Here is a 27,996-nt window from a genome sequence, read left to right as displayed (position 1 = left end):
CTTCCAGCAGTGATGGGTATTCTAGGCAGTCAGCCAGACAGTCGTTTGTGTTTTTCTTTCTTTCTTTTCCCTGCACCATCCTCATCCTTAAAGACTTGTTTAGAAAGTTTGCTTTTGTTTAAAGTAGTTTCTTCAAATAAGGGGTTAAGAGTCAGGACAAATCCAGGACTTCAGTTTGGACAATGAAGGAGACTGAAACAAAGAAACAAGCTCCTGGTGGTGGGGAAGCTGGGAGGTGGGGAGGGCGGAGGGAAGCAGTGAATGACAGGACACTTTTGGGGAAATATATTTTCTTTAAAAAGGCACTGAAGGTTATCTTCCAGACAAGAAAATCAATCTCACATTCATTTTGAAAAAACTATTTACTTTTTTTCCGAATATTATTCCAAATGTCTGTTTTACAGGCCACTATGGGTCAGAAACATTCTATAGAAGGAATCATTTTGATAGGCTTTGTAAACAATTCTAATAGAAGAAAAAGCTCATATTTATCTAGATGTGGCTATGCTCCATAGGAAGATTTCAGCATCCAAAGTGCAAAGACAAAATGACTGTGGCTTTTCTTGCCACTCAAAATATTGACAATCTTCCCTTACAGCCTACTCTTGTTAGTTGGGTGTTAAACAGACGGTACACTGACCTTTAGAAGTAGAGCTCCAATGGACAAGGGGTGGTGGGGGGTGTTAAGCATCAGAATGAATTCAACTTAAGAATAAACTAGCTTTGACCCCAACCAAACCCAATGTCCCAACAGAGGCCCATTAGAAATAAATATAAATTGTAGTATAACTTTTACAAGGTTGTGCCACTTAACACTATTAAACCTAATCAAACCAAATTAAAGCCAAGTACACTCCCATTACTAGTTCAGTCCTCCCCATATCCCAGTTCTATGTAGGTTCTGTTGTTACAGCTCACCTCCTAACGGGGGAAGGAGAATTTCCAAGTTCTTGAAGGAGCCATCCTAAATTCTCTGCCGAAACCTTTCTTTACCCTGCCCCCCCATTTCCTACCTCAAGACAAGTCAGTCTTACCAAAGAGGCAGGGCCTTCTACCACCAGTCTCATGGAAATTACATCAGAGAAATGTCATTACATGAGGGAATCTGGCTTTAAGCCAAAGGGATGTACCTCCCAGCCTGCAAAAGAATCACAGTGAATTTCATAGCCCTGTAAAGATCTCCCATCTAAGAGCTCCCAAAGACAGCACAAAGTGTTGATATTACATTACTTGAGAAGGAGAAAGAGATATATATAGTTTTCATAAAACCCCCATGCACAATTAAACTTGATTAAAAGCCTGGAGAATGCTAAAAGCAGTAACGCGGCTACAGAGCAGAGAGTCCAGGTGCACTCTTCCTCACAGGCAGTAAACGCTGTCAAGCAACAGGAGGCACGACTTCACTTGAGCATTGGAGACGCAAAAAAGTTGCCTTGTCGTCCTAGGTTGGTGGCAGACTTGCTTTTGCTCCCAAATCTAAAGAAAAAGAAAATGAACTGGAAAAGTACTCTAAAAAACATGATAAATAAACAACTAACATTACTTGACAATCAACTAAAGTAGGAAACCCTCAGCAACTATTTCATAAGCCACTCTCTATCACCTGAGATGAGGGAGGGGAAATACTAAAGACCTTTGCTGCTGCTGCTGCTGCTGCTGCTGCTGCTGCTGCTGCTAAGTCACTTCAGTCGTGTCTGACTCTGTGCGATCCCATAGACATCAGCCCACCAGGCTCCCCTGTCCCTGGGATTTTTCAGGCAAGAACACTGAAGTGGGTCGCATTGCCTTCTCCGCTAAGGACCTTTGCTACTACTGCTAAGTCACTTCAGTCGTGTCCGACTCTGTGTGACCCCATAGACGGCAGCCCACCAGGCTCCCCCGTCCCTGGGATTCTCCAAGCAAGAACACTGGAGTGGGCTGCCATTTCCTTCTCCAATGTATGAAAGTGAAAAGTGAAAGTGAAGTCGCTCGGTCGTGTCCGACTCTTGGCGACCCCAGACCCTTTCAAAAAGGGTATCCTTACAGCTTTTAAGGATCTTAGCTGCTAGCTAAGATCTAATTTAATTTTTCTTTCAATAAGCTTCAGCATGATGGGAAGGAGGTCCAAGGAAGTGACCATTTCCTATTTCCTGAGCCAACCAATTCTACATACCTGGGGGTGTTCTTGGTGAGGGTGGAGCGGACTCTCTGCGATAGGGAACTGGATGAAGGAGTCTTGAGGAGCTGATGCTCAGGAGTGGTCACAGGCCCCAGTAAACTCACTTCAATCAAAGGTAAAACATATTTTTAAAGGAGGCGGGGCGGGGAAGAAAGCATTCTCCTAAGGCAACTAGTATTAAGCTACAAATCCTGTTAGACACTTAGAGCTAAGTTTAGAGACCTAGCAAAGTCCCGGGGGTCATTTTTGTCATCATTTTATAATACACCAGTATATTTTTTGAACTATGCAGGCAATGATCAATGAGTAGCTAACATTCGTTTTCTGACTTAAGCCATTCTCAAACTCCAAACTTCACAAATCTACCATCTATTTGATTTTTCCTGTACTAGAAAAAACAATATACTTCCTTAAAAAGCAACTTGCAATAATAAAGGAACAGGTCTCCGATGCCAGTGAAGTTGGAATGAAACCAGTCTCATACACTTTTGGTGGCAATACAAATTGGCAAAAGCCTTTAAGAAATCAAGTTGGTAAAGCATATCAAGAAACAGAAATGTTTAAAACCTTTATTTCAATTCAGTAATTCCCACTCCAAGGAATTTACCATTAGGAAAAATAAAAAGGTCTATACATATGTTGATGCCATCAGTATATGTAATTATGAAAAACTGAAAAATAAAATCAGTGCCAAATATAGCATATTTAAGTAAATTATAGTTTACAACCATAAAAATGATAAATAAGATCATACAGTAACAGAGAAAGTTCTCACAAAATGCTAAATGAAATAAGTACTAATTATATCTAAATTATTAGATCTATATTTATAAAAATATCCATATGGGTAAAGAAAGAACATGGAAAAGTAAAAACAAAGTTAGGATGGCAGAACTGTATAGCTTTTTCTTTAATGTTAGAATTCTCAAAAACATTTTAATTTACTAAAGAATATGTATTTCAAATGGCTCTAGCAAAGGGAAGGAGAGGGCACCCAGCCAAAAACCAGAGAGGGAGTCAGGCCCTTTAGGAAGCGCGCCTTCGGCCTTACCTTTAACATCTGGGGTCTGTGGTGCTGAGAAGGCATTTAAGTTTTCAATGACATGCATGGGGTCAACGTTTTCTTGTTCCACCATCATGAACTGACTCCAGTATTCCAGGGGTAGTGACAGCAGGCGTTCTACCACCTGAAAGCCACCCAACGTGTTAGCAAGCTGTCAGCACTCAGGGCTCACTTCTCACCAGTCTGTCCTGTTTTGTTGGATGAGTTCATGTAACATAACATGCCTGCTTACCTTGGGCTGACGCTTGATGTCCTGTAACATTATCACTGGATCTGGATTGGGTACAGCATGGGCAACTATCGTAGGGCCAAAAATTTTGGCCAGATTGGCAACATCCATTTTAGTGTTTGGGCTCTGAGCCACTCTATGTAAAAGAGCATTAAATTAGAAGACTTGTCCTTCTGCTTAAAAGTAGACCAAAATATAAGATCTACAGGAAAATAATTCACCCTTCACGTTCTTCCCTAACATCCAACCCCCATTCTCTTCCGTGTGGCAAATTCCCAGACTCACAGAGACAAATCTCTGCTCTACTCACCTCTGCAAGTGAATCATGAGGAAAGCTAGTGTGTCTCTGTTGGCCTGGGGCAGCTCACCAACAGCCTGGTACATGGCTGCTATGCTGTTATCGTCATCTGTGATTTCTGTAAATGAAAAGAAAGCACCAAGAGGCCTAGACTTCTTTCCCTCGACAAGAGCTTTTCAAGCTATCGACCACAAAGTCTCATCTATACAGTAAGCTTCTGAAACTTCTGATTAGGTTCGTGACTGCATCAGTCTCTAGTTTCATTAACAAGTAGGATACTGGCCAACAGCTCAATATTAGAAATCAGAACTTAAAAAAAAAAAAAACAACTCTTGCAGTTAGGGAGAGCAGCTGGAAACTCATGTTTCCAGGAAGGCAAACGTGTAACTGCAGTTTACAACTATCAAGAAGGTACTTGTTCACAAAACATGTTAAGAGCCTACCAGGTGCCAGGCACTGTTCTAAGTGAGCAGCATCAAGCAGAACTAAACAAAAGCCCTTGCCCCATGCTACTGGAGGAGCCAATCGGAAAGCAAATACCTATCAGGCAGTGATACATATAATAATACGGCAGGCAAGAAAACTAGAAGCAATGGGAGCTGTTCTTTCTGACCAGCTGGTCAGGTGCTTCTGTGGACAAGCTACCCAACAAGAAACCTGAAAGAAACAAAGGAGCAAATCCTGCAAATGTCACTCCAGGTTGAGACAACAAGTGTGATGGCCTCTAATCGAGTTGGGAGTAAGCTCAGTTATGGTCTAGGACTTGCAAGAATTTCAGTGTAACTGGAAAAGAAGGAAGGAAGGAAGACGTGTTGATGGAAATGATATTGGAGACATAACCAGGGCAAAATCATGTGGGTCTTTGGGGCCTGTTAAGGACTGTGGATTTTATTCTGAGACTTATGAGAGGCTTCTGGGAGATACTGAGGAAAGAAGGGATATCGTCCAATTTAAATTCTGAAAGGACCATTCTAGCTACTGTGTGAAGGTTATACTGTAGAAGGCAAGAGTAGACAGAGGAAAACCAATAGGGTCTTCAGCACTCCAGGGTAAGAGAGGTCAAGACAGCAACAGGAATGACACATTTTAAATCTAAGGCATGTTGACAAGGCTTCTGCTGATGAGATGCGACAATGGCTTAAATGTAGGGTGCGAGGTGAAGAAACCAAGGGTGGCTCCAAGCTCAAAAGGATAACCTAGAGCTTGACCAAAACCACAACAGAAAGTACGACCAAAAAACCTGTTAGGACCCTATACAGTTCAGACAGAAGAGCACAGGGAACACGGAAGAGTTATGCATCCATCAAAGTATCTGAGCACTGTACTTCAGGCACTGCACCCGGCAAGGGACAAAACCGGAAACAGAAGCACCGAACCTCCTGCCCCCACGGGCTCACATTTAAGCATTAAGATCTGCCCCACCTGCTGCATCCATAAAGGCCTTGTTTAGCCGAAAGGTCAGAAGGGGTTCTTTGAGGTTTCGAAGGAAGTCTTTCAGGAGGCTACAGATAGCATGGATGTCATCCACTTTGCTGAGGAGGGGTACAGTTTTCACTCTGAGGAATTTCTCTTTTAGCTCTTTTACTGTCCGGTCACAGCCTGAGATCCGATACAGGCCTGTCTGTTATCAAGATGACATTTTCAGTTAAAAACCTCTTAATTACTGATGCAAATAACAAACTCACCCTCTCCAAGGATGGACTCTTACCTCAGTCAGTCCTCTTTGCTCAATCTCATTTACACAGTGGACAACAATTGACGGTATCATTGGAGAAGTCTGGGACACATAATCTGCCAGCATTCCCTGAAAAAGGTGAGTTTAAAGTTATTATTTATACCACTTAGACTAGCAGATGAAGGCCAATGGGAAGAGCCATCCCCAGACTAATACTGAGGCTGGGACACCATGCCTACTTTAAAATTCCTCTTCCCAAAGCATAAATAAGACTAGAGCCGCTCAATTATTCTTCCTACCTCTACACCAGGACTGATTTATGGTCACATGTACCACACTCTCACATGAACAAGTAATAAGATCACTGGCTACAACTCCACCCCTGCTCCTCTTACAGTCAAGGGCATCAGAAAGAAAGCAATAATGAGATTACAGGTGTGGAGTGTAATATAAACTAAGTTATTACTCTAAAAAATCTGTTCTATCCTGTAATTACTCTTAGTAAGAAAAATTATTTAATACAACTCAGTTGACTATGACACACACTGATCTGTAGGAGAGAACTCCGTGGCTCTATAGTACAGAAAATCTGTAAAAAAAACTACATGCATGGATAAAAATTCTTAAGATTAAAGGACTTCCCTAGTAGTACAGTGGATAAGAATCCACCTCCAGTGCAGGGGACATGGGTTTGATCCCTGGTCTGGGAAGATTCCACATGCCACAGAGCAACAAGGCCCACGCGCCACAACTGCTGAGACTTACGGGCCTAAAGTCTGTGCTCCACGAAGAAAGAAGCCCGTGTACCACAACAAAGAGTAGGCCCACTCACTGTCAACTAGAGAAAGCCCTCGAGTAGCAACAAAAACCCAGAACAACCAGAAAAAAAATAAAGATTAAATGGGAATCATGCACTAAAAGAAAAAAAAAAGATTAAAGAAAAGTAATATTTGATTTGCTGGAGGCTGAGTAGCAGCTCAATCATTTTGTTTTGATTCTTGCTAATGTTGCTTCTAACAATAATTTCTTAATGAATTGAATCAAATTTTAGAAATGAATCTAATCTTAACAGCCTAGTATGGAATATCTCCAACATAAGATAAAGAATATTCAAAGATGAAATTATATCATGGCTGGGATTTGCTTCAAAATAATTCACTGAACAGGGTCAGGAGAAGATGGAGGTATTAACAAATCAAGACTGGACATGAGTCAGGGATCATGAAAGCTGAATGATAAGATATGAATGATAAGAATGATAGGGGTTAGTTACACTCATCTCTCTACTTTTGTATATGTTTGAAATTTTACAAAAGTAGATGGGATGGGGATGGGAAGGAAGAGAAGAATAGGAAGCGAAAGGAGGGAAGGGAGAAGGAAAAAGCAAGAAAATAAGGAAAGGGAGGGAAAGAGGAAGAGGAAGGGAGGGGAAGAAAAGGAAGAAGAATTTGGTTTAGAAAAGCTACTAATCAGACAGACAAACCCAAACAGGATTCTTCAAGTTAACATTTTATAATTTCTATTCACTATTTGAGGGAGGAAATGTACATGGCGTCAATAATTTTTGAAAAAAATGACCATAAGCTTTTAAAGGGCTTCTCTGGTGGCTCAGAGGTAAAGAATCCACCACGACACAGGGTCTATCACTAGGCTGGGAAGATCCCCTGGAGGATGGTATGGCAACCCACTCCAGTCTTCTTCCCTAGAGAATCCCCACAGACAGAGGAGCCTGGCAGACTACGGTCCATGGGGTCACAAGGGGTTGGACAGACTGAAGCGTCTGAGCACAGAGGCTTTTTAAAAGCTAACAAAGTCATAACACAGTGAGGGCTCCCACAGGTCATATACATACTTCTCCAATCTTGACAGGTGTCCCTGTCAGGGTAGGAATACAGGGAAGCGGACAGCGGTCCCGACATTCTGGATGAGAGACCACACGACAGTCTCGACACTTCAGAGACAGCTTGCCAAATTTTATTCGCTTTCCACATGGTACACAAGATTCGGGTTTAATAACCTGAGGATGAAACAGGGAATGGTATGAATTAGAACATTTATCATCAATCAACATTTATTAAGCACTTAGCATGTGCCCAATAGCTTTCTCATCCCTTTACACATATTTTTTACTTGTGTAATTCTCACAATAATCCTATAGGGTTTTTTTTTTTTTTTTAAGATAAGGAAACAAGCAAAAAGAGGCTAAGTAATTTGCAAAGGGATCACCATACACTAGTGGAAAGAAACTGCTGGCAAGGAGTCAGAAAACCTCTATGTTAAACTCTGCTACTTACTGTCCTGTGGCTCAAACAAGTCAGTTAAGGCCTCTGTGCCCCTGTCAGTTTGCTTGGATTTTTACCAGAAATCAAATGGGACAAAGTTAAGGCGTGCCATATTCAAGCATGAACTGTAAATACATATCATGATAAAGCAAACACTGCTTCTGAAAAGTTGCTTTCTTTTACTATCACTCACAGAATGGAAAGATACACACCCTCTCTAACCCTGGAGAGGGGGATGAGGAGGAAGGAAATTTGACATTTAACTTTACAACACTAAATATTTAAATTTGTGATTAGCAAATATTACGCCCACCGTTAAAAAATTAGATGTGTCCCAAAGCAGCAGCAGCCCCAGCTTTACCGTCTTAGAGACGAAGTCGTGCAGGCGCATCCCCCCATTGCTCTGCGGAGTGCTGGAGCCGTCTGTTTCGGTTTTTGGCTCTGGCTGCCTGCTGCTCAATGTGGAGTCACTGTTCCAAGGCTGTAAAGTACCTAGAAAACAGACAACTCCAAGCTTTGTGTCTTAGATGTTTCGTTCCTTCTGAATTTTTTTTGCCGCACCCTGTGGTTCATGAGACTTAGCTCCTCAACCAGGGACTGATCCCAGGGTCCTTGGCAGTCAGAGTGCGAAGTCCTAACCACTGGACCGCCAGGTAATTCTCCCGTCTGAATTTTAACCCCAATTCTAATATAACCAGTAGGGACTTCCCTGGCAGTCCAGTGATTAAGAATCTCCCTTCCAGTGCCAGGGGACATGGAAAAGAAATATGTCTTCCATGTTGGGAAACATCCCACATGCTACAGGGGAACTAAATAGCCTGTGAGCCACAACCAAAGAAACGTGCACGCCACAACAAAGATCCTGAGTGCCGCAGCAAAGATCCGACACAGCCAAATACACAATATAACTAGTAGATAACCAGGAGTCTATAACACCCAGAAGTGAACTATGCAACACAGTTTCCAGAGAGACAAGCTACACACCAGCGGTGTAGGTCAGGCTAGCAAGCCAAAGCAGGGCATGACAAAACAGGGCTCTGTCCCCCAGTAAGAAGCAGTACAGTGAACGACCTGAAACATCCAGCCCCTGACTCATGAGGGTTCTAAGAAACCAGTTCTCCCCGGATTTCACCAGTTGTTTTTACATAGGCAATTCAGCCACAAACCCAGCGGACCTGTTTTCCTTCGGCTCCGGGTCCAATATGGCACGGTCTCAATAGTGGACACAGCCTCGATGGGCCCGCCATCATTGGGAACAGTCACTGTAGTTTTAGCAACTATGGATTCATTTCCCTGAAACAAAGGCAGTAATGAGGGAAGGATAAATCTAATTTCCCTTCTACTATGGGTGGTTTGGTGTAGTTAAAAAATTCCTGAGTCTTAGTAAGGACTTAAGCCCCTAGCCCCAAATACTCTTGAAGTTGAAATCTAATACTTTCAAATGAAAATACAGGTCACAGGGGTATACAAGCAACTGAGAACAAGCATGAAGCTGATGTTGTTTACTATTCTATTCAGATGGATAAGGATCCCAGTACAGAGAAGAATTTTCACCAAACAGCTCTTTCGAAATAACACTGCAATGTTGACTCGGGATTTTTTATGCTTGGGGCCACCACACTTTGTTATGTTCAAGACCACAATTCTCTCAGCCTAGTTATTCTTACTTGGTCTGCAGTGGAGCCAATGGAACGCGTTTTCTTTACAGGACCAGGTGGACCATCCACGAACTGTCGGCTATTCGAGCGCTAAAAATGGGGCAAAAACCAAGAACTTTAGTGTCAGATAGGAGATCTGAAGCACAAAAAATAAAATTATTCCATTAGACAACTTGGATGCAAGTCCTAGGTACCAGGGCTGCAGGAAATAACAAACAATCTGCTCTCTCTCACAGCCTATTTCCACAAAAAGGCCCTGAGTGCCCTAGAAGAACAAGCAAGCTTTGGAAAAATTTAGATGGCAGCACCAGAAAAAGTAGAGTGTAATCCTATCTAAGAACATGAAGTCCTAGAAACATATTAAGGACCCTAAACAAGCACAGATAGATCTCTGTATATCCCATTATATACACATTTCATCTGAAACTTCTATTAGAGCACAAAAGTTCTGCATAAAAATTCATATGACATCTCAAAACAAACTTAAATAGATCCTTTTCCTCTCCATGAATGAACTTAAATCAGCTCAGAATAGTGAAACAGGCAGGACAGGATTCTGTCCTGAGTTTACTACCTCTGCTCCTGCTGCTGCTAAGTCACTTCAGTCGTGTCCAACTCTGTGCGACACCATAGACGGCAGCCCACCAGGCTCCCCCGCCCCTGGGATTCTCCAGGCAAGAACACTGGAGTGGGTTGCCATTTCCTTCTCCAATGCATGAAAGCGAAAAGTGAAAGTGAAGTCGCTCAGTCGTGTCCGACTCTTAGTGACCCCATAGACTGCAGCCTTCTGGGCTCCTCTGTCCATGGGATTTTCCAGGCAATTACTACCTCAGGGAACATCAATACTGCCCCCGCCCCCAACATGGATTCACTTGTAATATGTGTTTAACACCAGCTAGAGCAACATGTCAGGAATGTAGCACAATGGCAACATTTCGGAGGAAACTCTTTTATTGCTACTAAGTAAAAACAGACACACACACACAAACCCAAAAGTAAACAAAACCATACATACCCTCTTTTCTCTCTTCTTCAGTTTCAAAGTCTTTACCAAAGAAGAATCCCAATCCTGTTGACAATTATACTGTATCAATTTCCTTCTTTGGTTAGGCCTTCCCTAAATCCTATGCAAATACATTTACAGAAAATTTTAAAAACCTCCTGAGTCTGAGTATCTAACTCACAATTCTCAAATGTTATAGCCATAGTGCTGTGGTAAGTGAACATGCCTTCTTTCCAAAATTGAAGCTATTATAATAGAATCAGGAATCAATACCACAGAGGCAAGAAAAGGTTAAAGAATCAACTTCTGTCGTGATTATCTTCAGTACCTGGTCCTTTGTTTCTGATTATTTTTGTAATTAGTTTTAGAACTCACAGAATGGTGGGCACTATACTAATGGTTCAGATGTGATCCTTGCTCATAAGGGACTGCTACCATCTAATTCGATATTCTATACAAGGTAGCCACTTTAAAAGTTCTAGTTTAGAATTCACATCTCTCAATCATCCTTCCTCCTTGAGCCCTAAAAAAGTATTCATTTGTCTTTCACTGTGGTCTAGTTTTACTTCACTCACTTCAACCATTTGCATTCATCTTTTGTAGCTACCTATGACCTCCTGACCCTGATAGTCTCTGAAAACACAAAACCCCTAAACAGTTGTATATATTATAGCTTAGCTAAATAAATTTAACCTTTCCAATTTATGGTCAAGTAATTTAGCTACTGGTTGTTTGACTCAGCTTCAGTTACAACAGATATTACAGCAGAGGTCTAGCTCTAAAATTAGCTAGAAATATATTCTAGTTTTATTAAAAATCCCAAACTGTGTCATTCCTTATTCCCAAAAGGCGATACCTAATATTAATATTTACAAAAGAGCAATTACTGCCCTAGTCAAACTCTGAATTTGGACAGAAAACTCTGAGTCTATGTAACAAGCAGTTGTCATTTGTTTTGCTATCATCAAATGACCAACTACCAATAACCTCCTGACTTGTTGTTTTGTTTGCTAGCTTTCCACCAGTCAAAGAGGAAAGCTACAGAAACCATAAGCTGCAAGTCTCTGGAACAAAGACTGAATATCAGAGTATGACCTCTTATGCAGAAACCCCACCATACATTACAAGAAGGGTGCTGCCCCACAACAGCAGGGCAACAAAGGGCTCAGACAGGTGAACCACTGCTCACCAAGGTATTGTCTAGTGCCTGGAAACTTTCATCAGCCTTTGGGCTAAAGTTCCAAGGCACTGGTTTCCTTCTAATTGTGAAGTATGACTAAGTTTTCCTCAAGAACTAATTTAATTTAGAAATAAGGCACACATCTACTCTAGCCAAGAGCAGCAAATAAAGCCTGCCTGGATAGAGTCTTGATAATTTTTTTTCCCCCCTAGCTGGGGTTTTAAAAAGTCAAGATGTAATAACCAATTAGTATAGGCAGCTCACAGATTCATTAAATAAATTTAACCTCATGCCAAATCCTAAATTCCATATTCTCACTTCCAAAGGCTAAATATATAAGCCAATTTCTTTCAGGCTTGTGTGTATTTATATTTTTAAAAGCTAGTCATTATCTATAACATATCAACTAATAAAATAGTAACAAGGGAATTTCAGAAGAGAGGACAGAAGAGAGATTCCTGACGGAGCAGGGTTAAGAAAAATAGATAATTCTCAGAAATTAAGTGTTCATTACCAGGGATTCATCGGTCTTGTCAAAGCTGATATCGGATAAAATGGAACCAGATTCATCAATGGTTGACAGTCTAGATGAGTGAAATAGTAGTTAGAAACAAGACTGTGGAAAGTAAAATCCACCAACACTGGAAAAAGTCACACTGGTCAGGTAACATCAGCAATCTCACAGCAGCATCTTCCCTGTGGAGATAACTACAAGCTCAACCCCTAGCTGTGGTGGCCGCTTTTTACGGTTTTCAAGGGGGACTATGTGTATGTGTGTGTGTGCACACACGAGCACACATGCAGCACAGCTGCTATTTCAGCAAAGGGCTCATAACAGCAGTTGAAAGTTACAGTCGGGGTATAGGTGCTATTTCCTGCTGAGTCTATACTACAGGCTGCTAAAAAGTCACAAGGCGGAAGAGTGAAGTTCAGTTTGATCCCAACTGTGGTTGTTTTCTACAAGAGAGAGAATTACCCAGCATTAGCTTTCTAACAAATTAAGCCCGTAGATCTTCTTAGTTATAGATTCCCATAAAACAACCAGACAACAAAATAAATACCTCAAAGAGTGCTGACCTTTCCCTATGTATTGTATTGGGGGTGTTAATTGAAAGCTTGGCTGAGACTATTTTAAATAGTGGTGCAGTAGAACCAAAACTATCATCTGGTCTTGGCTCACAGAGGGTCTTTCTTAACCAGAACTACGAGAGCTCTCTAGAGAGCCAACACTGCAAGTATTGCCACTTCCACCTTTAGGTTTCTTAGCAATGGGCAGGATTATTGATGTTGGTACAATTGCGCACCAACGTCAAATTTTACCCTTAATGAAAAAACCTAAGATAAAAAAATAAAACGGGACGCCCCTGCACCTTTATTTCCCACCCAGCCTTCCTCCAAAGTCTTTTCCTGTTTTATTTAGCACACATTCCAAAAGCAGTATATCTAAGAGTTTAGACAGCAAGAACGTCTGAGAGCTGTGTTCCTGTGATCAGGTAACAGATGCAGTTCCCCCACCTTTTGTTCCCAGCGTTGCCACTGGATGGGTGGCCTCTGTTGAGAAAAGCCAGGGCTGATTTTTGCTCTTCACTTAGTTGGATGCTGCCAGATGTATCACACATGAGCATCTCTCGAATCAGCTGAATCTGTCTTTCCTACAGACCAAAGCAGAGTAAAACGTCCTAACTAACCAGGGGAGAAAGCGTCACCTTAAATTTATGGGACAGGCAGACCAGGAGACATTAAAATACAGCATTATGCAAATGAGCCTCCAGGAAGGCTGCTACACCAATAGCATATTAATTCACATCAAGCCCAGATTGCGTCTCTGATTTCTGACTGGTAAAATGAACTCTATCCAGAATAGTGAGGTTTCTGCTACAAGACTTTTGGATCAAACCGCTAATTCAAGAGAAGAGAGGACTGCAAAATCAGAGTCCCAAAATAGATTTCACAGAGCAAAAACACTTTAGTGTCATCTTATCAGGACAATTATTGGCTTCTACAGATCAAAGCAGCCACCCACCTTTCTAAATGGTGGAGCAAAATGCATTAAAATGGATACAAAGCTGTGACGCACTGGAACCAGACAATTTGAGCCTGCTGAGGCGCCTAACAGTATACCAAGATGGATTAGTCCCTCCTAGTAAGGGCTTCCTTTGTACCATGACCCACCCTGGTACATCAGAATGACAGTGCTCTATGTCCCAGTGCTCATACTGGTTGAACATAGCTAGCCCTTTTATCCTAAATTAAGAGCCGCAATGAAGACTTAAGAATTGTCCTGCTTATGTCAATGACAAAGTACTAGCCATTACTATCTTACATGAGGATGTTCTAGGTAGCATTTATAATCAACAATAAGAAACAGATCAAATATGCTAGGATTTCCCTGCCTTTCCCCCTAATTCTTGAAATTCTCATTTGAAATCTGCATATTAAGTAAATGTTTGAGATCTAAAGGAGAAAAAAATTTTAAAAATTTAAATTTCAACCTATGAAAAATAGTATTTCTAGTTACAATTTCAGCTCCAATCATGGAAAAACTGCTTCTAATTCTTTAATGAAGAAGAAACTGGGCACCCCCACCATCACAGTGCTAGCAGAAAAACAATACACACCAGCTTCTCACAGTCAGCCTCAGCTCGCTGTCTCCGTTTGATCTCTACATCCACCTGATTGCGCGCATGTTTCAGTTTAACATCCAGAGCACTACGCTCAGTCTCTGCTTTCATCAAAAGATCCTTGTATTTGCCCAGCTCGTGGTCTGTTCTCTGCCACTTTTTACGAAAATCTTCAAAGTCCTTTGCCAACTGGATAAATTCTAAGAAAAGGGGGAAAGTTTAATAACTCAAGCACCAAACAGAGTATAAATGCTGTAATATATGAGTACTCCAGTTAGTTTTACTCCAAATGCATAATTAAGGGACCGGCTGAATTATGGGCAAATCCAGCTGAAAATAACCAGGAGCAGATCCTGGATATATGTTCATCACTCTGGTCAAGAGTTTTGTGAGAAGCAACTCCTATTCCAATAGGCCACTTACTTTTGGCTTAGCCAGTGGCATCTGCTATGGAATAAGTAACTCATTAGTCACCTGGCTCCAGATGTAACACTAACAGTGAAAGCATCTGAACAGAAGGCAATCAAAGGAGGATACCTTTGGGGCAGCTGTCATGCACCAGGACAGTTAGGCCATAAAACAAAAGCAGCCTCCTTTAGAGTCACATGTTGCTGCACCAAAGAGGCGTTAAACAGCACATTCAAATGTAACTGCTGTAATATGCTCCAGTAGATGTAGATTAACATTACAGATGTCTAGGCCGCAATCGCATTCAGCTGTATAATTATACAAATATTGATTTGAAAGTAAACAGCCAATTTGCTTTTGCTGTTTAACACAGCCCTGAAGGGTATGTAAACATTCCAGGTGGAAAGACACAGGAAGAGAAGATCATACTAGCTTTGGATGACTCACTGATAAGAGGAATGTGGACTCTCTTCAAATGTCTGCAAAGGAAGCATCTCTTCCAAGGCAGCACCTCAAAGCCTGACAACCCTGGTGGCATCCATTCTTATCACCTGCAAAGACTACCGCAAAGACAATTCTACAATGCCCTGCTGCTGCTGCTGCTAAGTCGCTTCAGGCGTGTCCGACTGTGCAACCCCATAGACGGCAGCCCCCCAGGCTCCCCCGTCCCTGGCATTCTCCAGGCAAGAACACTGGAGTGGGTTGCCATTTCCTTCTCCAATGCAGGAAAGTGAAAAGTGAAAGGGAAGTCACTGAGTCGTGTCCAACTCTCAGCAACCCCATGGACTGCAGCCCATCAGGCTCCTCCGTCCATGGCATTTTCCAGGCAAGAGTGCTGGAGTGGGGTGCCACTGCCTTCTCTGCTACAATGCCTTACTATTCTAGTTAACCTCAATGTATCTCTAAGCCATCACTCCACCAGCATCGTGGAGGAACTTTCCGAGGTGTACATCTGCTGCTGGTCAAATTAACCCAGTTTACAGTGGAAACTAGGCCAAATTCACACAAAGCTAGCAGATTCTCTGGTAATAAGGGAGCCTTTCCTATTCGAATTTAACATAAGAGCATAGCAATAATATAGTGCTTTTTAAAAGGAATTTTAATTATTTGACCAAATTTCAAACTTACAAATTAGGATAACAGTTCAATCTAGAGAAACTGATTCTGACACACAAGTAAACAGGTTTTTAGTCAACAAGAGTCTAGCAAAATAGGATATCATGACCTAGTTATCTTACATAATACAAATATCAAGGATCTCAAAAAGTAAAATATATTATTACAATTCAAATAGTTGTAAATGATATACTGGTTTAGTTAACAGTTTAGAACCCATTACTAAGGGGCTTTTTTCTCCTTAACTGAAAAAGAAAACAATATATCCTTTTGCAACTTTAAATATTTCAAAATTATAGATTCACAAAGAAAAAGTTTAAAAACAAGAGCTGGTTCTTAGTCACATTTACTCTCACGATTCACCAAGCAAGGAACTTATTGTTTGCATATTTTCAATGTATGTAATACTTCCCTTTTTCAAAAATAAAGAACAGGAAACACACTTTCCATAGTTTAAAAGCTTTCTAGTTCTACACTGTGGTCAGTGTTTCTAAATACAGTGCTGCCTACACACTCAACTATTTCCTGAATTGAAAAACAATTTAAGAATGAAAAGATTTTTCACTTGACCTAATTTGCTGGTTAGCTTGTTCTTTAGGATACTCCTTGAAAAGTCTTATTTGGGGTTTAATTCCCATTCATTGTTAAATGGCATATATTACAGATCTAACTGAATTGGACAACAGAACTGAAACCAAATAAAGTATCAGTTCATTTAAAGGAAGGCATTCCTATTTTAATACAAATGATTAAATATTTGTTTATATTAGACCAAAACCAGAGCATTTGCATACATGACTAAGATATTACTATACAAAAAAAAAGGAATGAAGTTACTATGATGAAAAGCAAGAGTAAGGAGTCAGGGGACAATTAGGCATGGGAAGAATTCCTAGGCTCTAAGACAATAACAGACTAGAGTGGTTGCAGTAAAGGAGATTCTAGAGTCTAGAAGACATTAAGTCATTTTAGTTCCTCAAAAGCCAACATACCAAGTTAGGGATTCAGAGAGGGTACAAAATGTACCTCTACTTTGTAACAGAAATTAAGGAAAGACAGAAATTTACTTATAAAATAAAGGTTCCTGTAAGAATAAATATCTTGTATTTTTACAGCATATTTTTTCCATAGGTATTTATTTTCACAACTTAGTATCTCATTTATCTCCAAATCCTTGTGGCAAAATTCCTATCTCACAGACAGAAATAACAGTTAAAAGCCAGCACTAGTTACCGAGACTCCAAACCTCAAATTCCTCCCTCTGCCCCCACATGCCATCAGCTGCCTCCTCCTAGAGATCTTAGTATCACAGCCTTTTCTGCCGATTTCCATGCTCACAATCATCACTCCAGTTAGGGCTCCCCAATGCCTCTTTCCTGAGCTAGGGCAACCACCTAATCAGCCTCACAGCCTCCACCTCTAATGCAGCCGCCACCTCTGGCAGGGTAACCTTCCAAAAGCACAGCTCTGATTAAGTCATTCCCCACTTACTCTTATTCACCTCACATCCCACATCCTCTTGCCTCCACTCAGATGTCTCCCTTAACACTCAATGACCTCTTTTATCTCTGTCTGTTGGGATCCTACCCTATACCCAATTGAAGGCTCAAGTCAAACCCTAGTTTTTTCCATGGAGTCATTTAGTCATCCCTTTCCCTCTACATGTGCTAGAAGTTGTGACAGGTTCTCACTGAATATGGGCTGACTAAACCTGAATTTTAAGATCTCTTCCCCACTGGACTCCAAAGCAATCTGTCTTCTGAGATGATGTGACCTCAAAGAAAAGCCTAATTAGTATGCCATCACGGTTACTGAGTTGGTACCAGATGACAAGGTCATGCAACAGTTATTAGAGAAAAGAGAATACTGTTTTGAAAAGGCTGTAAGTCAATGAAAGCTATTAAAAGCATGAATCAAATTAAAGAAAGCACTGAATGGCACAAGCAACACACTACAGTAAGTGCTATGAAGATTCTTAAGACCTAGTTCTTGCGTTACTTTTATACCAATGAGACTGACTTAGCAGCAACACCCACTGAATTAGGTATTCATGAGAATCTGAAATAGGAGAGGATGGTAACACAAAGAAAAGCTGGTAAAGAATAATTCCCTTAGATCACCTAAGTCAGAGCTATCAGCTCCACCTTTCTTTGTCACTAATCTACTTCCCGGAAGACTATTCTATCACCACCTCCTTTGCCTCCCTAGCTCTCCACCCAACCTCAAACCTTTATTACTAAGCATCAAATATATGAAGTAGGTGAAAGCAGATGGATTGTCCTTCCTTCAAAAAGAAATTATGTCATTTTTCTCCTTTCCAGTTGAAAATGTTTTATAGAACATAGGGAAAACCTCAGATAAAAAATGTACACAACTAACTCCTCTAATGAAAAAAAGCCCAGTTTGTTATACAAAAATGAAACTGGAAACTAATGCCAACAATTCAGTAAAAAGAGAACTTTAATAACGAAAAAATCTGAGTAAAACCCATTTAAAAATAACCACAGGAAAAAAAAAAGTGACCATTTAGAATCCATGTCCATGAAGCTTTGATCACAAATAACTGACCGTTGTTTTTTTTTTTTTTTTAGGTAACTCAAAATGAAAAACAATTTTGCTTGGCTATGGAGAAAGCCCAAATCTGAAATCTGTTTTTTTTCTCACAGGCCAGCTCAGAATGACTTACGGAGTTCATTTCCTTCACTGAGAATCTCCACACGGCGTACAAGCTGCTCAAACAGATTCCGCATATTCAGCATTGTAGTATCCATCTTTCTGCCAAGAAATCAAATATACATTAGGGGTCCTGCCATCTCCCTCAGACAAAAGATTCAGTAGCAATCCAGCACAGTGATCAGTGACTAACATCTGGACTCATCCATGTGTAAGCTACCACTATGAGAATCTCAAGTCAACAGCTGATGTTTTGTGTAATCCTTATTATAAAAACAAAGTGAGAATGTTTAAGACTCATTTGAAAATTACAAAAGCATTTCAGTCCCCTGAATATAACACCTCTTCCTGCCTACTTCTTTTCCTCCACTCTGAATCACTTTGGAGCTGAGAAGAAAGCAATCAGGGACAAGTACGTCAGTTTATTACTAGGTGATCAACTACTTAGTCGACCCTAATGATTAATATAACATTTTTGCCACTTGAATCCTGCTGTACTTTGAAGACTTTCAATGTAACTTAAAAGGTTTATTTTTAATTTCATTTTTCGCTAGTACCCATGTGGCAACTGCCTTTTAAAACGTAGGACATGGTCAGCACATTTCCTACCAACGGCACAGATGACGTCACACGAGCGATTAAGTGGGTAAATCGCCAGCTCAGCAGCACAAGAATTATTTCTGTAATGCAGGGCTCTCTGCTGGACTGCGTGCAGGGACTATGTCTAATAAATTTATACTAAGTATAGGCAAAGGATTATGTTGTACCACATTCTGGCATCAAGGAGACAATACACCACCTTCACAGCTAGAAGGGCAAAGGAAAAATCATTTGCTACTGTGTTCTGTAATAGTGAATTTCAAGCTTCATATTTCCCCCCTAAAGACTTGCTGATATTACATTAAAAATGGTGTCCTCACAGGCAGTTCTGTTTCAAATAGACTTTAACTGGGAACACTTTGAGGAAATAAGATCTTCATTTAACAGTTGAGAAAGAAAGACATCAGTGCGATGTTATGAAAATTATCAAGGAAATGAAATTAAACAATCAAATTTCATTTGAAACTTGAACATCCTCCGAAACACCATTAAAGGCTTCTTCTTATGTTCTCCTAATCATCCCTTGAACACTCTAGTCCAGGTCCTCTTTCATGCAGCTAAATAGAATTTTAAGAGCTCTTTAACGAAGGATTAGTAACTTTACAGTGTTTGTAACATCGTACTATAAGCTAAGAGGGCAAGAAAGGGGAGGGAAAACCAAGGGAAAAAGAAATATATAAACATTAAGATATTTTCTATTAAATGCTACAGAATTACTCATTTGTACTTGCATGATGATTGCTCTAATAGCAAAAAAGCTTTCAATTCTAAGCTTGGATGCAATATATACCTGAATCAGGGCCGGAAACCAAGATTTTTCAAATGGCAATGTATCTGTTCCAAGCTACATAATAATCACAGCAAGCTGCTAAGCAACCAGACTGACAAATTTATTACAAAGTTCTTTCTCTAAACTAAAAACAAAACTAAAAGACTAGTATTAAAACTGGCAGGAAAAGATGCAGAAGTCACAGAGATGCCCATGGGTTTTAACAATATGACCAAAAAAAGGCAAATACCTCTCTGTGCTACAGGACAGAAAAAGGGATAGGGTGTTCAGTAGCCTATTCAAATGAATTCCTTTGGCTCCCAATAAAAATGAAAGTCGGTGGTCAGTTTTAATATGGGGTATTATTCGTGTCTATCATCTCTTCCCTGATCTGTATAATCTGAGAATGTAGAAGAGTGAGCTCAGTACACAGAAAAACTTCTGCTTCACTAGGAATGCAGAAAAGGTTCAATCCCTGGGTGGGGACGATTTCCCTGGAGGAGGAAATAGCAATCCACACCAGTATTCTAGCCTGGGAAATCCCATGGACAGAGGAGCCTGGCGGGCTACAGTCCATGGGGTCGCAAACAGTCAGACCCGACTGAGCACACAAGCAGGAAAGGAAAACCTGACAGTGCAACCAGAACACTGAAAACTGGTTATTAAAAAAAATTCAGAGGACTTTTACGGCTTAAATGACAACAATCTGATTCTCCGTCCCCTTTAAGAGAAATTCTTTATTTTCTCAAGTTCCTCTATTCTTGTTTCACTATTTTCTTTGTGTACACCACTCCCTAGAGTGAGCACTGTGTGGAGGTACGTTCTTGAAAACACAACTTGACTCCTGAAAAGACTAAAGACACAGAGTACCTACTTGGGGACGTCTCACCATAGTAACTGTGATCTCACACAACTACCTCAATCTACATTGTTCTCCTAACACGATGCCTAGTACCTAGGAGACAGCTGTTTGAACGTATCCAACTACCCCATTTGAGTCATTACATTGCCACAGACAGCCCCCCCATTTCTCTCTCTGGCCCTCAGCTCCCCCCCGACTGACTCAATCCTACAACTCTCAATTTGGGATGATCTGGATGCTGAGCTTGATTTTGAAAACAACCTTCCCTCACATATATTATCAACTACTCTACCCACTGACCTACCCTAGTCCTCCTCCTCCTGACATCAACTTTTATTTTATTTTTATCATTCTCCCAGTCACTCAGTTTCAAACCTCAGAATCACCTTAAGTTACTCCCTTTCCTACAAATATAGTCATCAAACTTTGTGGATTCTTCTCTCATGCATGTTACAGCCAGCCCCTCAACACTTGCAGGTCATTAACATTCATTTTCCACTGACCTCTCTGGTCCCAATCTTTCCTCAACTGCTTTGCTCACGTGGCACATTCACCTTGTACTCTATCTTAACTTCACCAGCTATGTCCCAACTAGACTCTAAATTTGAAAGGAGAAACCTTACATTTGGCACTACTATATTGCAAAGACTCAGTATTTGAAAAAAAAAAAAAAAAACTTGATAAATTGAAGTCAGAGAACAAACTCATGAATGAATACAGACACATTCCCCACCATGATTTAATTGTCAAAAGCATTTCCATTCTACCTGAACATGTTTAATATACATGAAAACAAAGAGAACAGTTAAATAAAGGTGATAGAAGCCCTAGGATAAACTTTTAGTTCTTTTATTTACCTGTTGTATAACCATGGATAAGTCACTTAAAATTCTGAAACACATCTATAAACGGGAACAAAAATACCTGCCCTACTTGCCTCACAGAATTCTACAAATTAACGGAGATAAAAGTTTTATACTGTATAAAGCAAACCTCACAATATGACTATAGAGTATTAGAGTGGGTATAAATTTTTTGGTTTTGTTTTCGTGTGATTGTTGTTATTTACATCCTATAATAGTGATTAGCAAACCACAGCCGGACTTCAGATCAAAAAGGGACGAGACAGTAAAATTTGACATGGTCTAGGCTCTTAAACAAGCTCTTCTACATGAGCCTCACAGCATCTGAGAAGAGTTAGCTTTTCCGCTAACACAGAATTACTTTGGGCAATCCAAAATAGCACCAGAAAATATAATCCTCTTCACTTTATATGCTGGGGAACTATGTATTTTTATTAATGTTCTACAGAAGTGAATCAGGAATTATTTATAGATGACAAAAATATCATTCTGTATCAGTACTAACCCTGATATCCTGACAAGTTAAAATTTACTCATTCTACTCAATATCAACTGAAAATGGTGTTAATTTTCCTGCTGGGTCACATTTTCACCTTCATGAATACTTGTTTATTTCTCCCCCTTTATTATTTAGCTCATAGCTAGGAGATACACTAATGTGAAAGGAAACACAAACAAAGTCATATTGTAGTACATTGCTGTGCAGCTGTAAAACAGCTGTCACTTTTTCACTACAGAGGCGGCTGTCTTCTGGGAAAGCTGAAATGATCCTTGTGTGTAGCAAGGAAATCAGTTTGTGGAGCACTTTAAACAAAAAGGTACTAGAGAATTTCAGCTGTTATTGATGAGAAGCCCCAGAGGTGGAGAAGTCACTATGTTACAGATTCCCAATCTGTGAGTATCCCTAAGGGAGCAATTTGGCATCACCAGGAAAGAGTCTCAGCTTGATGTGATTGCTTTGAGTCCCCAATTTAATTTCAATCACCCAGCCAAGAGAACAGACATCATCCTTCAGAATAACAGACTATTACAGATCTTACTGCAGAGTATCCTGGGGAAAGTCTCTATCCTCTTCTTCCTCCCCCTACAAACAACATTATTAAGAGACCTATACATCAGGTTTTAGATGCATCAAGAGTGTTAAATATTGTAAGACAAAGCAATGAGTTTTTCAGGAAAGAGTTTTGATGAAAAACATTCTCACAAACATTACTAAATCTGGAGAGTCCCAAGAAATTGACAATATCAGTTCTCTGCTGCCAAGGAAAAACATCCCCTAAGACTGTCTCAATACTACAAAATGCTTTCATATGAAAGTATTTCAGAACAATTCTTTTTCCCAAATGTCCAGCTTCTGCTTTACCATATCAAAGCCTCTATTCAACTGGCAGACAGAAGGAATATCTTGAAACCAAATGTTCTCATGAGCAAGTCAACTGCAGAAAGAGTAAACAGAACATATTCAGTCCAACATGAATGAAGACTAAAATACGGAATAAGAGGGAATTCCCTGGCAGTCCAGCAGTTAGGGCTCTGTCTGCACTTTCACTGCATAAGGCCCACCTATCCTGGTGGGGGAGCTAGGATCCCACAAGGCCGTGCAGTACGGCCCCCCAAAAAAAGCAGAATGAGACAAATTATTATTTTTCATAAAATCATTACCAGTTCATTATACTAAGTTCTCCTTTTATTTATTTCTTCTGTAAATTCCTTCCATTCCAAAGTGTTCCATTCTTCAGGGTCTAATATAAGTATTATCAACTTATGGAAAACGTTCTGTAATCATTTTAGTACAAAACAACCTCTTTATTATCTAAAACACTCATCTGGCAGACATAAAACACTGCCTCATACTGTTAGTTTTCTCTGTTCAGAAAAAAGTAACATTTTTTTAATGGTGAAACTAAAACCTCACCACCCTGAACTATATGCACCTCCCTAAGTAATCTTTGCCCATTATGCATCATATTTCATAGAACTGCATTCAGATTTATATATTGTCTTACTTTTTTCTACCATATTTCCATTAAGTTGCAAGAAGTTGATGCACATTTATTTAACTGTTCTCTTCCTTGAACATTTAGGTAATTCTGTTTACCTCTACTTTTATGGTCACTCCCTCACTTTCTTCAGGTATTTATTCAAATGTCATTTACTCATACAGATGGCCCATAAGCACATAAAAAGATGTTCAACATCAGTAATTATTAGAGAAATGCATCTCAAAATCACAATGAGGTACCACCTCACACAAGTCAGAATGGCCATAATTTAAAAGTGTGCAAATAACAAATGCTAGAGAGGGTATGGAGAAAAGGGAACCTTCCTGCGCTGTTGGCAGGATTATAAATTGGAGCAACCACTATGGAAAAAACAGTATGGAAGGTCCTGAAAAACTAAAAACAGACTTGCTATATGATTTGGTAATCCCACTCCTGGGCATATATCCAGAAAAAAAACAATGGCTTGAAAAATATATGTACCCCAATGTTCACAGCAGCACTATTTACAACAGCTAAGACATGGACACGACCTAAATGCCCATCAACAGATGAATGGATAAAGAAGGGGCATGTGCATGTGTATATATATACACATATGTACACATATATATATACACACACAGTAGAATACTACTCAGCCCTGAATGAAATGATGCCATTTGCAGCAACATGGATGGACCTAGAGATTATCATACTAAGTGAAGTGAAAGAGAAAGACAAACACCATGACATTGCTCATATGTAGAATCTAAAACACAGCACAAATTAACTTATTTATGAAACAGAAATGGAAAACCAACTTATGGCAACCAAAAACGAAAGGAGGTGGGATAAATTAGGAGTTGGGATTAGCAGATACAAACTACTATACATAAAACAGACAAACAACAAAGTGCTACTGTATACCAGGACCTGTAATAATTCATGATGGAGAAAATCCGTAATGGAGAAAAATATGAAAAAGAACATGAATCACTTTGCTGTAAACCAGAAACTAACACAACACTGTCAATCAACTATACTTCAATTAAAAAAAACATTGTCCCATTGTTAACCACTCTTTCAAATTGCATCTTTCCCCCCAAACTCCTGCTTTAACTCCTGCTCAAAAGCATTTATCCACATCTAACATATTTACATATTAACTGACTTATTTGGTTTATTGTTTGTCTCCCCAATAGTTTAACTTCCAAGAAGGCACAGATTTTTGTTCACTGATGAGCTCCTGGTGCCTAGAACAATGCCTGACATTTGGCAAATGATGACAAAATATTCAATGAACGAATAAGCTGAACATCACTACGGAGAGTGTTTTTCTTCAAGTGGCCATGTTCCTTAAAAATGCATTTCCAAGGCTTGGAGTACCAAGTCAGACGGTAAAAAAAATCTCTTATGACTCTTGATAAATGGTGCCAAAATATTTTCTAAAAGGGCCGGACTAACGTACAGTATTCTCAAGTGTAAAGGCCTACTAGATTCACCACAGTTATCTTTCTAAGTTCTATTAGCACAAATAAGTTGCAAGCTCATTTAAAGCCAAGACTGTCTTGTACTTAATTTGGCACTGAATACCTGTTGAATGATTAACCTACAGGAAAGGCGTATTCTCTAAACACTTTCAATAACTCGAAAGCTCACCCACCACATTAGAGTACGATGACGTTTGTTAAAAAAAAAAAAAAGCTTATCTTCCCACCCACCCCACAATCCTATACATTCCCACCTATAGACTCCCTCTGTTGAGAGATGAACAGGGATGTATGTGAAAGGACAAAGTAAGGCCTTGTGTTTCTAAGGCTGAGATTTTAATGAGAAAGGCAAATGTCATCATTTCCCGAGACTCACACAGCCCACTAGAAAGAGGGGCTCCACTCCAAGCCGCCTCGGCCTCCAGAACATCAGGGCTTTTCCCTTTGAAAAAGTTTTGTCCCTCCGAAAAGAACCCTCGAAAAAGTCTTGCTACCCCACCTACTTTCTGTCTTTAAGTGAAAGCCATTTCTTTGGGGTAGCTTCTGCCCTGCTGAAGTCACCATCTCAAAAAGACGCCCCCGGCTTTCCACAAAACATGGCGCCACGAAAGAAACCCCCCCACTCCCTAAGCAAAGCCCGCTCAGGCAGCCCGCGCCCCGCGGCCCCCGAGGAGGGCCGCGGAGGAGGAGCTGTAGGTGCCGGCCTCCCCCTACCCCGACCTCGTGGAGGCCACAGCTCACTACCAGGGACGCCTCCCTCCCACAAAAAACCCAGCGCCAGAAACACCTCTTCTCGCAACCCCCAGCACCCACCTTGTCGGGTCCGCCTGACCCCACCCGGGCAGCTTTCTACTCCCCTCCGCGTCTCACCCAACGGCGGACCAGCACCCCGCCGCCAGGCCAGGTTTGAAATCTGCACCAACCAATCACAGAGAAATTTATTCCTCCCGCGGTGTTTCCCCCCCGCCCCCCTACGCTCTGACGCACGGCCAGGGCAACGGAGAAGGGCGGGGACAAGAACGGGCATGCGCATTCTGATAGAGCGAGGCCAAAGGCACCCATCTTGACTAAGGTCACCAGTTTTTGGGGTTTCTTTCTCCCTTCCCCCCACTCCCTCCGGAGCCGTTTCTTGAAGGCATTGAAGATACCATGTTGACTAAGGGCAAATGAGTCTTTTTGAGGGCAAATTATTCTGGGCCTGTTTTCCCCAGACCCGGAAATAGGACTTTTGGAAATTCTTAACTGATCATCTCTCCATTGAATAGGAAGAATTCCGGAAGATTTACTGAGCTGACAGTTCAGTTCAGTTCAGTCCCGCAGTCGACACTTTGCGACCCCATGGGCTGCAGCTCTCCAGGCCTCCCTGTCCATCACCAACTCCCGGAGTTTACTCAGATTCATGTCCATGGAGTCGGTGATGCCATCCAACCGTCTCATCCTCTGTTGTCCCCTTTTCCTCCCACCTTCAATCTTTCCCAGCATCAGGGCCTTTTCAAATGAGTCAGCTCGCATCAGGTGGCCAAAGTATTGGAGTTTCAGCTTCAGCATCAGTCGTTCCAATGAATATTCAGGACTGATTTCCTTTAGAATGGATTGGTTGGATATTCTTGCACTCCAAGGGACTCTCAAGAGTCTTCTCCAGCAACACAATTCAAAAGCCATAAATTCTTTGGTGCTCAGCTTTCTTTATAGTCCAACTCTCACATCCATACATGACTGCTGGAAAAACCATAGCTTTGACTAGGCGGACCTTTGTTGGCAAAGTAATGTCTCTGCTTTTGAATATGCTGTCTAGATTAGTCATAACTTTTCTTCCAAGGAGTAAGCATCTTTTAATTTCATGGCTGCAGTCACCATCTGCAGTGATTTTGGAGCCCCCCCCCCCAAAATAAAGTCCATACCATTTCTGTCCTTTATTGAGCCCCTCTTTGCATGAAATGTTCCCTTGGTATCTCTAATTTTCTTGAAGAGATCTCTAGTCTTTCCCATTCTGTTGTTTTCCTCCATTTCTTTGCATTGATCACTGAAGAAGGCTTTCTTATCTCTTCTTGCTATTCTTTGGAACTCTCATTCAGATGCTTATATCTTTCCTTTTCTCCTTTGCTTTTCGCTTCTCTTCTTTTCACAGCTATTTGTAAGCCCTCCCCAGACAGCCATTTTGCTTTTTTGCATTTATTTTCCATGGGGATGGTCATGATCCCTGTCTCCTGTACAATGTCACAAACCTCATTCCATAGTTCATCAGGCACTCTAACTATCAGATCTAGGCCCTTAAATCTATTTCTCACTTCCACTGTGTAATCATAAGGGATTTGATTTAGGTAATATCTGAATGGTCTAGTGGTTTCCCCTACTTTCTTCAATTTAAGTCTGAATTTGGTAATAAGGAGTTCATGATCTGAGCCACAGTCAGCTCCTGGTCTTGTTTTTGTTGACTGTATAGAGCTTCTCCATCTTTGGCTGCAAAGAATGTAATCAATCTGATTTCAGTGTTGACAATCTGGTGATGTCCATGTGTAGAGTCTTCTCTTGTGTTGTTGGAAGAGGGTGTTTGCTATGACCAGTGCATTCTCTTGGCAAAACTCTATTAGCCTTTGCCCTGCTTCACTCCGCATTCCAAGGCCAAATTTGCCTGTTACTCCAGGTGTTTCTTGACTTCCTACTTTTGCATTCCAGCCCCCTAGAATGAAAAGGGCATCTTTTTTGGGTGTTAGTTCTAAAAGGTCTTGTAGGTCTTCATAGAACCGTTCAACTTCAGCTTCTTCAGTAAAGGACAGAAATGGTATGGACCTAAACAGAAGCAGAAGATATTAAGAAGAGGTGGCAACAATACACAGAAGAACTGTACAAAAAAGATCTTCATGACCCAGATAATCACGATGGTGTGATCACTCATCTAGAGCCAGACATCCAGGAATGTGAAGTCAAGTAAGCCCTGGAAAGCATCACTACGAACAAAGCTAGTGGAGGTGATGGAATTCCAGTTGAGCTGTTTCAAGTCCTGAAGGATGATGCTGTGAAAGTGCTGCACTCAATATGCCAGCAAATTTGGGAAACTCAGCAGTG

The 27,996-nt window shown here is 40.7% G+C and overlaps 1 protein-coding gene across 5 annotated transcripts; it reads right to left on the bottom strand.

Moving 5' to 3' along the window:
- Positions 1 to 347: 347 nt before the first annotated feature.
- Positions 348 to 25,845, bottom strand: RACGAP1 (Rac GTPase activating protein 1). Of its 5 annotated transcripts, none has more exons than XM_042246753.2 (17): positions 25,307 to 25,845; positions 18,378 to 18,466; positions 14,165 to 14,367; positions 13,062 to 13,198; positions 12,061 to 12,130; positions 10,379 to 10,432; positions 9,373 to 9,453; positions 8,881 to 8,998; positions 8,067 to 8,197; positions 7,276 to 7,440; positions 5,457 to 5,552; positions 5,171 to 5,369; positions 3,761 to 3,866; positions 3,454 to 3,586; positions 3,210 to 3,345; positions 2,153 to 2,261; positions 348 to 1,476 (listed from the first exon to the last, which is right to left on the bottom strand). In XM_042246753.2, the coding sequence occupies exons 2-17, from the start codon at positions 18,460 to 18,462 to the stop codon at positions 1,401 to 1,403; spliced, it is 1,899 nt and encodes a 632-aa protein (XP_042102687.1). In that variant the 5' UTR covers positions 18,463 to 18,466; positions 25,307 to 25,845; the 3' UTR covers positions 348 to 1,400. The 5 variants fall into 5 exon arrangements, with proteins under 5 accessions (XP_042102687.1, XP_012029718.1, XP_004006418.1 ...); XM_012174328.5 differs by having other exon boundaries at positions 25,434 to 25,845; XM_004006369.6 differs by having other exon boundaries at positions 25,744 to 25,845.
- Between the last annotated feature and the right edge of the window lie 2,151 nt (positions 25,846 to 27,996).

The sequence above is a fragment of the Ovis aries genome, chromosome 3, assembly GCF_016772045.2.
Source record: "Ovis aries strain OAR_USU_Benz2616 breed Rambouillet chromosome 3, ARS-UI_Ramb_v3.0, whole genome shotgun sequence".
NCBI lineage: Eukaryota > Metazoa > Chordata > Mammalia > Artiodactyla > Bovidae > Ovis > Ovis aries.
Note: the sequence above shows the minus strand (reverse complement) of the source record. Positions and strands in the feature narration are given on the sequence as shown.